The sequence below is a fragment of the Amblyraja radiata genome, chromosome 38 (genome assembly GCF_010909765.2).
Source record: "Amblyraja radiata isolate CabotCenter1 chromosome 38, sAmbRad1.1.pri, whole genome shotgun sequence".
Classification (NCBI taxonomy): domain Eukaryota; kingdom Metazoa; phylum Chordata; class Chondrichthyes; order Rajiformes; family Rajidae; genus Amblyraja; species Amblyraja radiata.
This window is the reverse complement of record NC_045993.1, coordinates 1,915,291-1,929,282: the sequence shown is the minus strand read 5'-3', so window position 1 is coordinate 1,929,282 and position 13,992 is coordinate 1,915,291. Positions and strand designations below refer to the sequence as shown.

Genomic DNA, 13,992 nt, shown 5'->3' with positions numbered 1-13,992 from the left:
CACCACCGAGTGTGACTGAGGAGTGAATGAATAATGCGATGTAAAGCGCCTTGAGTATTAGAAAGGCGCTATATAAATCCCATCCATTATTATTATTATTATTATCGTAGCATCGGATTTAAATTTAAATTTGTATTTCACCATACTATTGTAACAACCTGTAGCCTTTTGCCAATACTCTAGCTGGTTTATCAAGTAACCAGAGGTGCCAGCGGACAAGCAGAGATGCTTTACATAGCTTCACTTTGACAAGTTGGGTTGAGACAAGGAGCTGCAGATGCTGGTTTACAATAAAAGACAAAGTGCTGGAGTAACTCGGCGGGTCAGGTGCAGGAGAACATGAATAAGTGACGTTTTGGATTGGGACCCTTCTTCAACCGGCAAATTGGTTGTTGGGACACAGTTAATTGTGCAAAATCACTGACTGAACTTGATCTTTCACATGGACTTTGTATCAACCGCCCACAGTAAACTTGTAAAGTTATAGCAAGCACATTTGATCAATACTCTTATCTGTCAGGTGTGCAGTCAGACCCACAATTCCAGCCACAGCCACAATATGCAATCCTAAGCATGTTCCCCAACAGTACACATCCTGCTTGAACTGAATGAAATTGAGGACGCAAGCTGAACATATCATGCATGTGACTCTATTAGCAAATAGTCCCTGAACAATAAATTGTACTTTCCATTAATTGCCAAGATTCATGCATACTCCATGATAATGCTGCCTTTATATTTCACTTCTGACTAATTGAAATTCTTGCAGATAACTCTGCTGGTTATTGTGAAACCAGTTCAGTTTACAACATTGAATTAAGTTTAACAAGCTTGGTATTTGCAAACTACTGTTTCCACGGCATCCTGGCTATCAGGTGTGACGAGACTTTATTGTACAAGGTTGCTTGGAATGTGTTTGACGAAGATCTAATGTAATGGGTTAGAAGGGCCACATGTATGGACATTCTGCAGCTGTGCCTTCAGCTACCACCCCCCCCCCCCCCCCACCACCCCCCAAACCCTGGGATTCCTTTCGTAAACCTCCCAACAGGGTGGCACAGCGGTAGAGTTGCTGCCTCACAGCGCCAGAGACAGGGTTCGATCCTGACCATGGGTACTGTCTATATGGAGTTTGTACGTTCTCCCCGTGACCTGCGTGGGTTTTCACCCCAAGATCTTTGGTTTCTTCCCACAATCCAAACACCTGCAGGTTTGTAGGTTAATTGACTTGGTATAAGTGTAAAATTGTCCCTAGTGTGTTAGGATAGTATTGGTGTGCGGGAATCGCTGGTCGGTGCAGACTCGGTGGGCCGAAGGGCCTGTTTCCGCGCTGTAAAAACTAAAACTTCTCTGAGGCATTTCTATAAGCTGTGGATCTACCCAAATACATCTGTGATTTGATATCAGTTTGTTTTAGTCATAGAGTGATATAGTGTGGAAACAGGCCCTTTGGCCCAACCCACCCACACCGGCCAACATGTCCCAGCTACACTAGTCCCAACTGTTTGTTTTGTAAGCACCTTGGCATAATTTGCTGTACATAAACGTGCTGTATGAATGCAAATTGTTGTTTTCGTTCGGCAGCATTGCGAGAAATATTCAGAAGCATCAGAGGCTGTTGAGCGTGTTGGAGAGCTTGGACAATGGGAAGCCGATTCGCGAGTCTCGGGACTGCGATATCCCGCTGGTGGTGCGACACTTCTATCACCATGCCGGCTGGGCCCAGCTGATGAACGTCGAGATGAGGCCGTGGAAGCCAATAGGTCAGTGTGAGAGAAACAACAGACACAGGCCACTCGTGTGGATCACACAAAGATGGACACACGGTGCTGGAGTAACTCAGCGGGTCAGGCAGCATCTGTGGAGAACATGGATAGGTGACGTTTCACACGGTGCTGGAGTAACTCAGCGGGTCAGGCAGCATCTGTGGAGATACATGGATAGGTGACGTTTCACAGAGTGCTGGAGTAACTCAGCAGGTCAGGCAGCATCTGTGGAGAACATGGATAGGTGACGTTTCACAGAGTGCTGGAGTAACTCAGCGGGTGCAGCAGCATCTGTGGAGTGAAGGAAATAGGCAACGTTTCGGGCCGAAACCCTTCTGGGTTTCGGCCCGAAACATTGCCTATTTCCAGAAGAGTTTCGGCCCGATATGATGCTGGTTCATTATGATGATAGACACAAAATGCTGGAGTAACTCAGCGGGTCAGGCAGAATCTGTGGAGAACATGGATAGGTGACGTTTCACATAGTGCTGGAGTAACTCAGCGGGTGCAGCAGCATCTGTGGAGTGAAGGAAATAGGCAACGTTTCGGGCCGAAACGTTGCCTATTTCCAGAAGAGTTTCGGCCCGATACGATGCTGGTTCATTATGATGATAGACACAAAATGCTGGAGTAACTCAGCGGGTCAGGCAGCACCTGTGGAGAACATGGATAGGTGACGTTTCACAGAGTGCTGGAGTAACTCAGCGGGTCAGGCAGCATCTGTGGAGAACATGGATAGGTGACGTTTCACAGAGTGCTGGAGTAACTCAGCGGGTCAGGCAGCATCTGTGGAGAACATGGATAGGTGACGTTTCACAGAGTGCTGGAGTCACTCAGCGGGTCAGGCAGCATCTGTGGAGAACATGGATAAGCGAAGCTTCGGGTCGGGGCCCATCTTCAGACCTGACCTGGAACGACACCTATCCATGTTCTCCAGAAATACTGCCTGACCCACTGAGTCACTGCAACACTTTGCATTTTTGTTTGGTAAATCAGCATCTGCAGTTCCTTGTTTCTACACAAATGTGGGTGACGTGCACATCTCTGGATCAGAAGTTTGTACGTTTTTATTTTGTGCTCTATCCTCATTGATGTCGAGCCCTGCATTAAGTGTCTGTCTCTTCCGGTTACGGTGATCAGTTTCGAAGTCCCCTAGCCCTTCCGGTTGAGGTATTCCCAGAATGGATTTGAAAAGCCAGTTTCAGGATTTAGATTCTATGACAAAATTAGAACAGCCACGTATTTTGACGGTGAAGATGGTGCGGAGGGAGGTTTATAAATGATCATGCACCTTCTGTCCTTGTCCTCCTGGGCGATGGAGGTAAGAGAGACAGCATGGAAACAGGCCCTTCGGCCCACTGTGTCCGTGCGAACATCGATCACCGGCTCACACTGGTCCCATGTTAACCCTCTATCTCATCCACTCCCTATACACCCGGGGTAATGACCAGGGGCCAATTAACCTACAAACCCACATTTCCTTGCTATGTGATGGGACGGGGGGGGGGTTGGAGAACCCGGAGGAAGCACACTCGTTCACAGGGAGGGCGTGCAAACTCCACAGAGACAGCACCCGATGTTGGAATTGAACCCGGGTCTCTGGCTCTGTGAGGCAGTGGTTCGACAAGCTGCGCTGTGTTTAGGGTAGGCTTGAGGCGTAACTACAGTGCATCTTGTAGTTGGTATTCCCTGGAGCCACGATGGTTGAGGAAGAGGGTGCTGGTGCCAACGTGAGCTGCTTTCAAATCCCAAACCATTAAAAGGGAACCTTATGCCCCTGTCCCACTTAGGAAACCTGAACGGAAACCTCTGGAGACTTTACGCCCCACCCGGAGGTTTATGCCAGTCTCCCTACCTGCTTCCACTACCTGCAACCTCTGGCAACCACCTGCAACCTCCAGGAACCGCACGAAAACCTTGGGTGGGGCGCAAAGTCTCCAGAGGTTTCTGTTCAGGTTTCCTAAGTGGGACAGGGACATTACTATAAAATTTGTCTAATGTTTACAAACGGTGCATTTGGAACAAAGATGCTCGTATTCGGCTAAATCTGGTAAGAATTTTTCACTATCCATTCGAGCTACCAAAGAATGGCTGACATTGGCGTTAACAACTGATGCACACATGGAATGCATGCACTTTGTGTATCCTTTGTGAGTTTTCTCTAATTAACAAGGATCCTGTTGTCAAGAGTTTTTTTCCACAGAAGGCAGGAAGCTAAATTCTCGCCTTCTTGAATCGAAAGACAAGATCCAATTTCAAAAAGCTTCTAGCTTTTCCCTGTGTCCTGGCCAATATTGATGTCTCTCATCATCATTACAGATGATGTCAGTGTTCACACCTTGCTGTTTGTGGGGAGGTTGTGTGTGTAAATTGTAAGCATTGCATGTTTTGCAACAGTTTTGACTGTAGCCACTGTTGCATTGCTCGCACTGGCTGTGTATGTATAATTGGTGCACAAAAGCAGTTTTCCCCTCTTAAATCCAGTCCAGTCATAGTTCAGAGAGAACAAGATTTTTTAAATTAGTAAAACACTAAGTACTGGAGGAACTGTGCGGGTCAGGCAGCATCTGTGGAGGGAAATGGGCAGACAACATTTCTGGTTGGGACCCTTCTCCAGACTGATGGAGAGAGAAGGCGAACTTCTTCAAAGTGGGTATATTGTGAGGAGATTTCACAGTAAAATCAGTCTGTAGAAGGGCCCTGACCCAAAATGTTGTGTGTCCATTCCCTCCACAGATGCTGCCTGACCTGCTGAGTCCCTTCAACACTTTGTGTTTTGCTCGTGACCCCAGCATCTGTTATCAGTAGTTTCTTTGCTTATTATTGAATTTCAACACCAGATGGAGCCAGTAGCCAGGGGTGAAGGAAGAGTGAATGACTTGGAAGCATTCCCTAGAATCTGGCTGCCAAGCCCCATGAATGAGCCTCAGTGAGACTGAATACTGGCACAAACCTATTCTGAAAACTTGCCCATCGCTTACGCCTAGCCCATGCGCTCTGTTCAGTATCATTTCCGTTTCAGGATTTGGGCATTACTGCCAGGAGCCAGCAGTTATTGCCGATACCAAGTGAACCTTGAGCAGAATGCATTTTTAAGAGCCTCTGTAAAAAAAAATAACTTGCCCTGCACATCTCTATTAAGCTTTACCCCTCTCACTTTTAATATATGCCCTCTAATCTTTGACATTTCCATCCTGAGAAAAAGCTTCTGACTATCTACCCTATCCATCCTCTCATATTTGAAAGGATACAAAGATTTTCATCGTCCCCTGCGATATTCTCTTGTGCCTCTCAATAACCGGGCTACTTCCCTCCTCTCAGTCTTGATGAAAAGCTTTGACCCAAAATGTTGGCTGTCCATTTTGCTCCACATTTACTGCCGGGCTCTGTGAGTTCCTCTTTTTTTTTTAAACCCCCAGGTTGCAGCATCTCCAGTCTCTCGTGCCTCCATTTCAATCAGTGGCCCCACCAATCTCCCACGTGACATCCCAGTCTGATGCCGATGGTCTAGTGCCAGATTTAGCCCAGTATTTGCGTCTTTGTGTCTTGCATTCAACAAACTAAGCAACATTTTTACTTGAAAGCATCTTGAGCTTGAGCCAGCAGAAACATCAGACTCTTGGCGTACCAGGGTTCTCATCCATTGTGCCAATAAGTCTCCACATTATGCTTTGTTAAATCTCAGCGAGGCTGAAAGATCCTTCAAAGCACCCGAAGATATGAGCTATACTTAAAATGTTGTGTTTCTTGTGCCTTTGTCTCTGATGAGTCCTGATTGTTTTGTTAAACGCCGTAACATATGAATTAACTTCTCTCCTCAGGGGTTGTTGCTGCAATTGTTCCTTGGAATTTCCCATTGATGTTGCTGGCCTGGAAGATTTGTCCTGCTCTTGCAATGGGTAAGGCGTTGGCATCCTGTCCACGTAATGTATCTGCTCGTCACTGATACCAGTGAGCAACATAGGGTGGCTGTACCAAGCCATTGCTATTGGTTTATTATTATCGTTACCTACTGTGAAACAGTGACAAGCTTTTGTTTGCATGCTATCTAATTAAATCAGATGATTTGCAATCAAGCCAAACACCATAGTTTCGAGATACAGTGCGGAAACAGGCCCTAGTTCAGCCCATTGAGCCCGCTCCGACCAGTGATCCCCGTACATTAGCACCGTGCTACACACTAGGGACTATTTAAGTCTTTACCAAAGCCAATTAACTTACAAACCTGCACGTTTTTGAGTGTGGGAGGAAACCGGTGCACCCGGGGAAAACCCACATGGTCACGGGGAGAACGTGCAAACTCTGTACAGACAGCACCGGTAATCAGGATTGAAGGCGGGTCTCTGGCGCAGTAAAGCGGCAACAGTGCCACTGAGCCACCGTGCCTCCCTAAGTACAACAGGATAGCAAAGTCCAAATACCAGAGTACAGCATGTAATAGCATTGTAGTGTTACAGCTCCGGAGAAAAAGTCCAATGTCTGCAATGAATGTGGTTGTAAAACCAGGACTGTGCCCTGGCCTGTAGGAGCAGTGTTATCGGTGCTTCTTGGCATAACTTTAGCAAAAGTAGGAGAAAGTTTAAAGAGCATTTAAATGGGATGTTTTTTATACAGACAAAATAGTTGCCTGGAGCATTGCTCAGGGAGAGAGCGGAATCTCAGATAGTGCATCTCACTCATCACAGATAGCTGAATCTCAGATAGTGCATCTCACTAGATTTGGAAAGATTACAAGGGTGTGAAACATTAGCTAAAAGAGGCAAGGAGCAACTTGGGAAACAATTTTCAGCAGAAGTCAATCGTACATTGAAACAAAAGACAAACGTTTGGAGGAACTCAGTGGTTCATACGTACAAAAGTGATAGGAGCAGAATTATGCCATTCGGCCCGTCAAGTCAATCACGGCTGATCTATCTCTCCCTCCTAACCCCATTCTCCTAATGTAGTTACATTCTTAATGTAATCTGCAGACTTGCCCCATGACCCGTTCTGTGAAATGGTTACCCCTCAGGTTCTCATTAAATGTTTTTCCCCCTCACCTTAAACCTATTTCCTCTGGTTCTCGATTCCCCTACTCTGGGCAAGAGACTGTGTGTCTATTTGATCCATTCCTCTCATGATTTTGCACACCTCTATAAGATCACCCTCCGATCTGCGCCCCGAGTCCGGGCCTGCTCAACATCTCCCGATTGCTCAGGCCCTCAGGTCCTGGCAACATTCCTGGTAAAACTGTACCTCCGACCTGTGGTCTGATCTGCAGGTAACACCGTGGTGTTGAAGCCGGCCACCTACACGCGGCTCACCGCCCTGCTGTTTGCCGAGATCTGCACCGAGGCCGGCCTGCCGCCCGGGGTCTTCAACGTGGTGACGGGGAATGGTGCGTTTGGCAGCAAGCTGGCAATGCACGAAGATGTGGACAAGATCGCTTTCACCGGCTCCACTGAGGTACTGCACGAGATGAGCTCTCATGTCCATTTGTTTCCAATTCTCTCTCACTGAGGTTGGTTGGAAGATCGGGGTCTCCCCTAACGTATGGTTCTCGTGAGCTGATGGGGTGGCATTGGTACAGACTGATGATGATGATAACACAAGACTTGCGCTGTGCCACACAGGTCGGGCGGCTCCTCCGGCGTGCCACCGCTGGCACGGGAAAGAAGCTCTCGCTGGAACTCGGTGGGAAGTCTCCCTTCATTGTGTTTGACACCGCAGATCTGGACAGCGTGGTGGAAGGTCTGGCAGATGCCATTTGGTTCAACCAAGGCCAGGTGAGAGTTCAGACGGTACAGTTAATAGACTCTGGTTGCAAAGGGCATTATGAGCCCAAGATGACCGGCCGAGAGGAGCCCAGTCTGTACATTCGCTGCTTTCAAAGTCAAACTCCAAGTAAATTTATTCGTCACATGCACCAACGAAGGTGCAGTGAAATGAATTTGCCAGCAGCGATACACTTAAAAAAAGAACACACAATACACAATAGAATTTAACGCAACCATCCACCACAGCATTCTTCACTGTGGTGGAAGGCAACAAAGTTTAGTCAATTCTCCTTTGTTCATCCGTGGTCGGGGCCAGAAAGCCTCTGTAGTCACCGCTACGCCTCTCGAGTTATTACTTCAGTTGGCAACCATAAACATTCCATGAGATAATGACAAAGATTATGCTGATAATGTTTACTAGAATTATTATCAGGATGGCTGTCTAATAAAAATACTGTAAAAACTGTAAAAAACAGGCCCTTCGACCCACCATGTTCTTTCTGTCACAAAGCAGCCTCCTACCTAGTAGGTTGAATAGTGGCAAGAGGCAGAGCCCGATAGCATTGCCTAGAGTCCCGGACATCGGGTCAGATCAGTCTTGACTTAGTCATAGATTCATAGAGTGATACACCGTGGAAACAGGCACTTCCGCCCAACTTGCCCACACCGGCCAACATGCCCCAGCTACACTAGTACCAACTGCCCGCTCTCTCACTCGATAAGCTCACCCCTTCCTCTTCTGTCGTGTGTCTTTTAGACCTGCAGCTGCGTTGAGGCGAGCCAGGCTAACATGTCATGGTCCAGGTCAATCAGACCTCGTTCACCATTCGGTGACCGGTGTTTGGGGCAACTGGTGACCATGTGCTCCACTGTCAGTGTTGGGTCCCCACACTCGCAGGAGGCGTTCGCTGTCCACGAGGCCCCACCTCTTCATCGTTACTCCATAGCGTCCGACGCCTGTCCTCAAGCGGTTGAGGGTTGTCCACTGCTTTCGGGGCAGGTCCTGGCCAGGGACGTCCATGGGGTCATTGATGTACTGGTGTAGCCTAGATGGTTCCGCTGACTTCCACTGGTCTCAAAGACTTCCACTGGAGACAAAGTGGCCTCCTCCACGAGCAGCTTACAAGCCCTCAAAGCGAAACCAATGTCTTTACCGCGTCAGCAGACCGCTAAAAGCCTTGGCTCCCCAGGCCAGGCGGCACCGTTAAATGCTGCCAACTAGGTCTAGCAGCTCAATATTGAGATCACCCCTCATCCTCCTGCGCTCCAAGGAATAGAGACCCAGCCTGCTCAACCTCTCCCTATAGCTCACACCCTCTAGTCCTGGCAACATTGGCATGAATCTTCTCTGGTGCAACCCCATGCAATGGTGAGGTTGGTGCTTGAGCTGTGCTTGAGCTGTTCGAATCCCGCTTGGAGTGCATACTGTCGTTGTGTCCTTGGGCAAGACACTTCACCCACCTTTGCCTGCAACTATAACACATTCCTTCGCCTCTTGCATAAATTTACATAACTTTTGGAGAGAAATTTTTGAAATTCTCTCAAAAACATTAAAAACAAAATTCGACCTCGACACAGAATTGATTATTCCAGGAACGTCAGAAGCCTGCTCTGAGCTATCAATATTTCAAAGACGTTTCTTCAATTATGGTCTGATAACGGCGAAAAAACTAATACTCAAACTTTGGAAACATACATCTGCCCCTACTCTCAAATTGTGGATTACAAACACGTCTAACACGCTACATCTTGAAAATATGAGACTTGTCTTAGCAGAAAAACCAGAGCTATTTTCGAAGACATGGTCTCCATTCATTGATTTATTACAAGGATAGTATGGTGCAACACAATTTTGGAATTAGATCTAATTACGGGTTGGGTGATGGGTGGGGAGGGATACGAGGCAGGTATATCATCACCTTTTGTTTTTGTGTTTTTATATCGCTATTCCTTTCTTATTTCTTTTACTTACCCACTCTTTGGTGACACCACTTTGGCAGTCTAGGGGTTCTATCCTTGGGACGACAGATGGCACAATGGGCTAAGTGTTCGGCTGGTGACCGGAAGGTGGCCGGTTCGAATCCCGCTTGGAGTGCATACTGTCATTGTGTCCTTGGGCAAGACACTTCACCCACCTTTGCCTGTGTGTGAATGTGTGTGAGTGACTGGTGGTGGTCGGAGGGGCCGTAGGCGCAGATTGGCAGCCACGCTTCCGTCAGTCTGCCCCAGGGCAGCTGTGGCTACAGAAGTAGCTTACCACCACCGAGTGTGACTGAGGAGTGAATGAATAATGCGATGTAAAGCGCCTTGAGTATTAGAAAGGCGCTATATAAATCCCATCCATTATTATTATTATTATTGCCACCAGAGGCAGAGGGGACTCGAGTGCCCGGTAGTGGAGGGGAGGAGAGGCCACAAATCATCAATGCAAGATATTGTGGAATATTTCTCAAACACACCAGGTTGTTTCCTTATTACCATCTGCAATTAGCAGTTAAAAAAAGCCATGGAAAACCAAACTGCAGCATATGTTGGCAAGCAAGAGAGGCTGCAAATGCTCAAAAGATTTGGCAGCATCCCTGACATACATTTGAGTTGATTCCATGTGTTAACGATAATTAATTGACATCCATAGCCCGCATGTAAAGCGCTCCTGCTGAGAATAGCTAAATCGGCTCAAACAAGGAGGCAAATAACATCTGTGTGGCTTTGCCCCAGGTGATCGAATTAGATTCTCAGTAATATTGGTCCTTCAGTGAAGGGAAATGGAGTTATAATTGCCTGCTGTCGTTCTAGCCCATTGACAGGAGCCGACAGCTTCACAAGGATGGCTAGTATTCTAAATAGACCCAAACATTGGGTCCAGCACCTCACAAGTGAGTCCAGCCTCCCCCTAGGCTTCAGAAGGGGGCTGGGTTCAGGGTTGGAGTCAATTCAAAGGAGGTTTGTTTTGCTCAACCCGAATGTGTACGCTGTCACCAAATTCTGAAGGAAATAAGACCATTGGGTGTCGGGGGTTATGGGGAGAAGGCAGGAGAATGAGGTTAGGAGGGGAGAGATCGATCAGCCATGATTGAATGGCAGAGTAGACTTGATGGGTCGAATGGCCTAATTCTGCTCCTATCATTTAAGACTGAGGTGAGAAAAAACTTTTCCACACAGAGTTGTGAATTTATGGAATTCCCTGCCACAGAGGACAGTGGAGGCCAAATCACTGGATGGATTTAAGAGAGAGTTAGATAGAGCTCTAGGGGCTAGTGGAGTCAAGGGATATGGGGAGAAGGCAGGCACGGGTTATTGTTAGGGGACGATCAGCCATGATTACAATGAAGGGCAGTGCTGGCTCGAAGGGCCAAATGGCCTCCTCCTGCACCTATTTTCTATGTTTCTATCACCTACGACCTTATGATCCCAGGAGTAGCTCACGATTTGTCATGGGTGATGAAGGACCAAAGGCTTGCCAGACCTTTGCTGACGGTGCTGCCTCTGTTGCAGGTGTGCAGCGCGGGCTCCAGGCTCCTGATGCAGGAATCGATCGCTGAGCAACTCACGACTCGCCTGAAGCAGCGCATGCAATGCCTGCGGGTGGGTGACAGCCTGGATAAGGGCGTTGACATGGGCGCACTGGTGGACGAGTCCCAGATGAAGACAATCACAGAGTTTGTCGAGGAGGCAAAGAGCGACGGAGCCGAGGTGAGAGCTGAATAAGCGTACAGAGCTTCACTTGAGCTAAAGACACAGTGCAGGAGGAACTCTGGCAATACCTGCACAGGGAAATGGACAAACCACCTTTCAGTTTGGGACTGATGAAATTCCTTGTGTTTTCTTGTCCTTCAAAGTTGTTTCACTGTCAATATTTATTAATCCCTTAGAAACCAATCACTGGAAAAGAAGCCTTATTTTGTAGTTTAAATTGGCAAATCAGTCATACTGTTATGCTGTATAATAAACATAGAGAGATTGTGGAAATGCCAAAGTCTAGAGCATATCACTTTAAGCTCAGGAATGGGGATGTGAGTGTTTGGGAAGTGGGTGGCGAGGGAGGCAGATAAGATAGTGGTGCTGAGTTACTTTAGCACTTTGTCTCTTTTAGATGAGCACATGGGCGTGGAGAGATATGTAGATCGTGTAGGCAGAGGTGATTAATGTAACTTGGCAACATGTTCGACACAGACATTTTGCCCAAGAGGCTTGTTCTATTACGATACCTCGCTGACAGTAAAGCACTCTTCAGACATACTAGGATTTTCTAAGTCACTTTATAAATACCCATTTTCTTTGCTTTGGGATAGTCCCAGCCTCAACTAAGAAGGGTTTCGGCCCGAAACATTGCTTATCTCCTTCGCTCCATAGATGCTGCTGCAACTGCTGAGTTTCTCCAGCATTTTTGTGTACCCAGCCTCAACTACCTCCTCTGGCAGCTCGTTCCATACACCCACCACCCTTTGTGTGAAAAAGTTACCCCTCACATTCCTATTAAATCTTTTCCCCCTTCACCTTAAACCTATGTCCTCTGGTCTTCGATTCCCCTACTCTGGGCAAGAGATTCTGTGCATCTACCCGATCTATTCCTCTCATGATTTTATACACCTCTATATAAGATCACCCCTCATCCTCCTAGGCGCCAAGGAATAGAGACCCAGCCTACTCGATCTCTCCCTATAAACGCAGACCGCCTAGTCTTGGCAACATCCTCGTAAATCTTCTCTGAAACCTTAAGTTCAAGTTCAAGTGAGTTTATTGTCATGAGTCCATGATAGGACAATGAAATTCTTGCTATGCTTCAGTACAACAGAACATAGTAGGCATTGACTACAAAACAGAGTGTGTCCATATACCATATACTATTATAACCCTTTCAAGTGTGGCAATATCTTTCCTATAACATGGCGTATGTATTTGGATTTCTACAGAGCATCGACAGTGAATTTGCTCATTCTTCTCATTGCAGGTGTTTCAGTTGACTGAAGGGCTGCCACAAAAAGGCCTCTTCTACCCACCCACCCTCATCACCAACGTGAACACCGCATCCCGCGTGGTTCGTGAAGAGGTTAGTGGCGTTTTCCTCAGAGAGTTACATTTACTTGAGCCACAAATGATTTATTGCAGCCCTTCACTTTAACGCCTTTTTACTGTGATTTATTAGCTGCAAGGTTCTCCATTTAGCCCTGCATCTCGCTCCTCTTTCTACAGAGCCCCAGCTAGAATACAAAAAAAACAGGGATGTAATGCTGAGGCTCTATAAGGCGCTGGTCAGGCCGCATTTGGAATATTGTGAGCAATTTTGGGCCCCATAATCTGAGGAAGGAGGTGTGGCCCTGGAGAGGGTCCAGAGGAGGTTTACAAGAATGATCCCAGGAATGAGTGGGTTAACACATAATGAGTGGGTTAACATATGATGAGTGTTTGATGGCACTGGGCCTGTAATCGTTGGAGTTTAGAAGGATGAGTCATTGAAACTTACAAAATAGTGAAAGGTCTGGATAGAGTGGATGTGGAAAGGACATTCCCATGAATGGGGGAGTCTAGGACTAGAGGTCATAACCTCAAAATTGAACGACATTCCATTAGGAAGGAGATGAGGAGGAATTTATTTAGCCAGAGGGTGGTGAATCTGTGGAATTCTTTGCCACAGACGGCTGTGGAGGCCAAGTCAATGGATATGTTTACAGCAGAGATAGATAGATTCTTGATTAGTGCGGGTGTCATGGGTTATGTGGAAAAGGCAGGAGAATGGGGTTAGGAGGGAGAGATAGATCAGCCATGATTAAATGGTGGAGTAGACTTGATGGGCCGAATGGCCTAATTCTGCTCCTATCACATATGAACTTTGTTTATGATGTTGATTCAATCGTACTTTTGAAATAAACATGGGATTTTGCACCAGCTGGTAATGCCAAGTCTAGGGTAGTGTTACCTACCACATTCAGCAGCTGCTCAGAGTGGAAGGGAGGCATAATTTTATCTGCAAAGCTAGCCTGTAGACATGGCAGCAAAGTAGGTGTGGTAATCAGGAAGGCAGCTGATACGTTGGCCTTTATTGTAAGAGGACTTGAATTGTAGAGAAAGATGTTTTCATGTAGATAGACCTTGGTTAGGCTGCACATAGACACAAAAAGCTGAAGGAAACTCAGCGGGACAGGCAGCATCTCTGGAGAGAAGGAATGCGTGAATATGAAGAAAGACTGGATACTCGGCTTATACTCGCTGGAATTTAGAAGATTAAGGGGGGATCTTATAGAAACTTACAAAATTCTTAAGGGGTTGGACAGGCTAGATGCAGGAAGATTAGTCCCGATGTTGGGTAAGTCCAGAACTAGGGGTCACAGTTTAAGGATAAGGGGGAAATCTTTTAGGACCGAGATGAGAAAAACATTTTTCACACAGAGAGTGGTGAATCTGTGGAATTCTCTGCCACAGAAGGTAGTTGAGGCCAGTTCATTGGCTATATTTAAGAGGGAGTTAGATGT

At 46.9% G+C, this 13,992-nt stretch overlaps 1 protein-coding gene across 2 annotated transcripts in view; it reads left to right on the top strand.

Moving 5' to 3' along the window:
* The window catches only part of aldh16a1 (aldehyde dehydrogenase 16 family member A1), a 42,009-nt gene that overhangs the window by 7,398 nt on the left and 20,619 nt on the right, over nt 1–13,992 (top strand). For both annotated transcript variants that reach the window (XM_033013605.1, XM_033013606.1), the window contains exons 4-9: nt 1,585–1,763; nt 5,588–5,665; nt 7,027–7,211; nt 7,379–7,531; nt 11,018–11,215; nt 12,474–12,572. In XM_033013605.1, the coding sequence (XP_032869496.1) occupies nt 1,585–1,763; nt 5,588–5,665; nt 7,027–7,211; nt 7,379–7,531; nt 11,018–11,215; nt 12,474–12,572 (892 nt within the window). The remainder of the gene's footprint in view (nt 1–1,584; nt 1,764–5,587; nt 5,666–7,026; nt 7,212–7,378; nt 7,532–11,017; nt 11,216–12,473; nt 12,573–13,992) is intronic.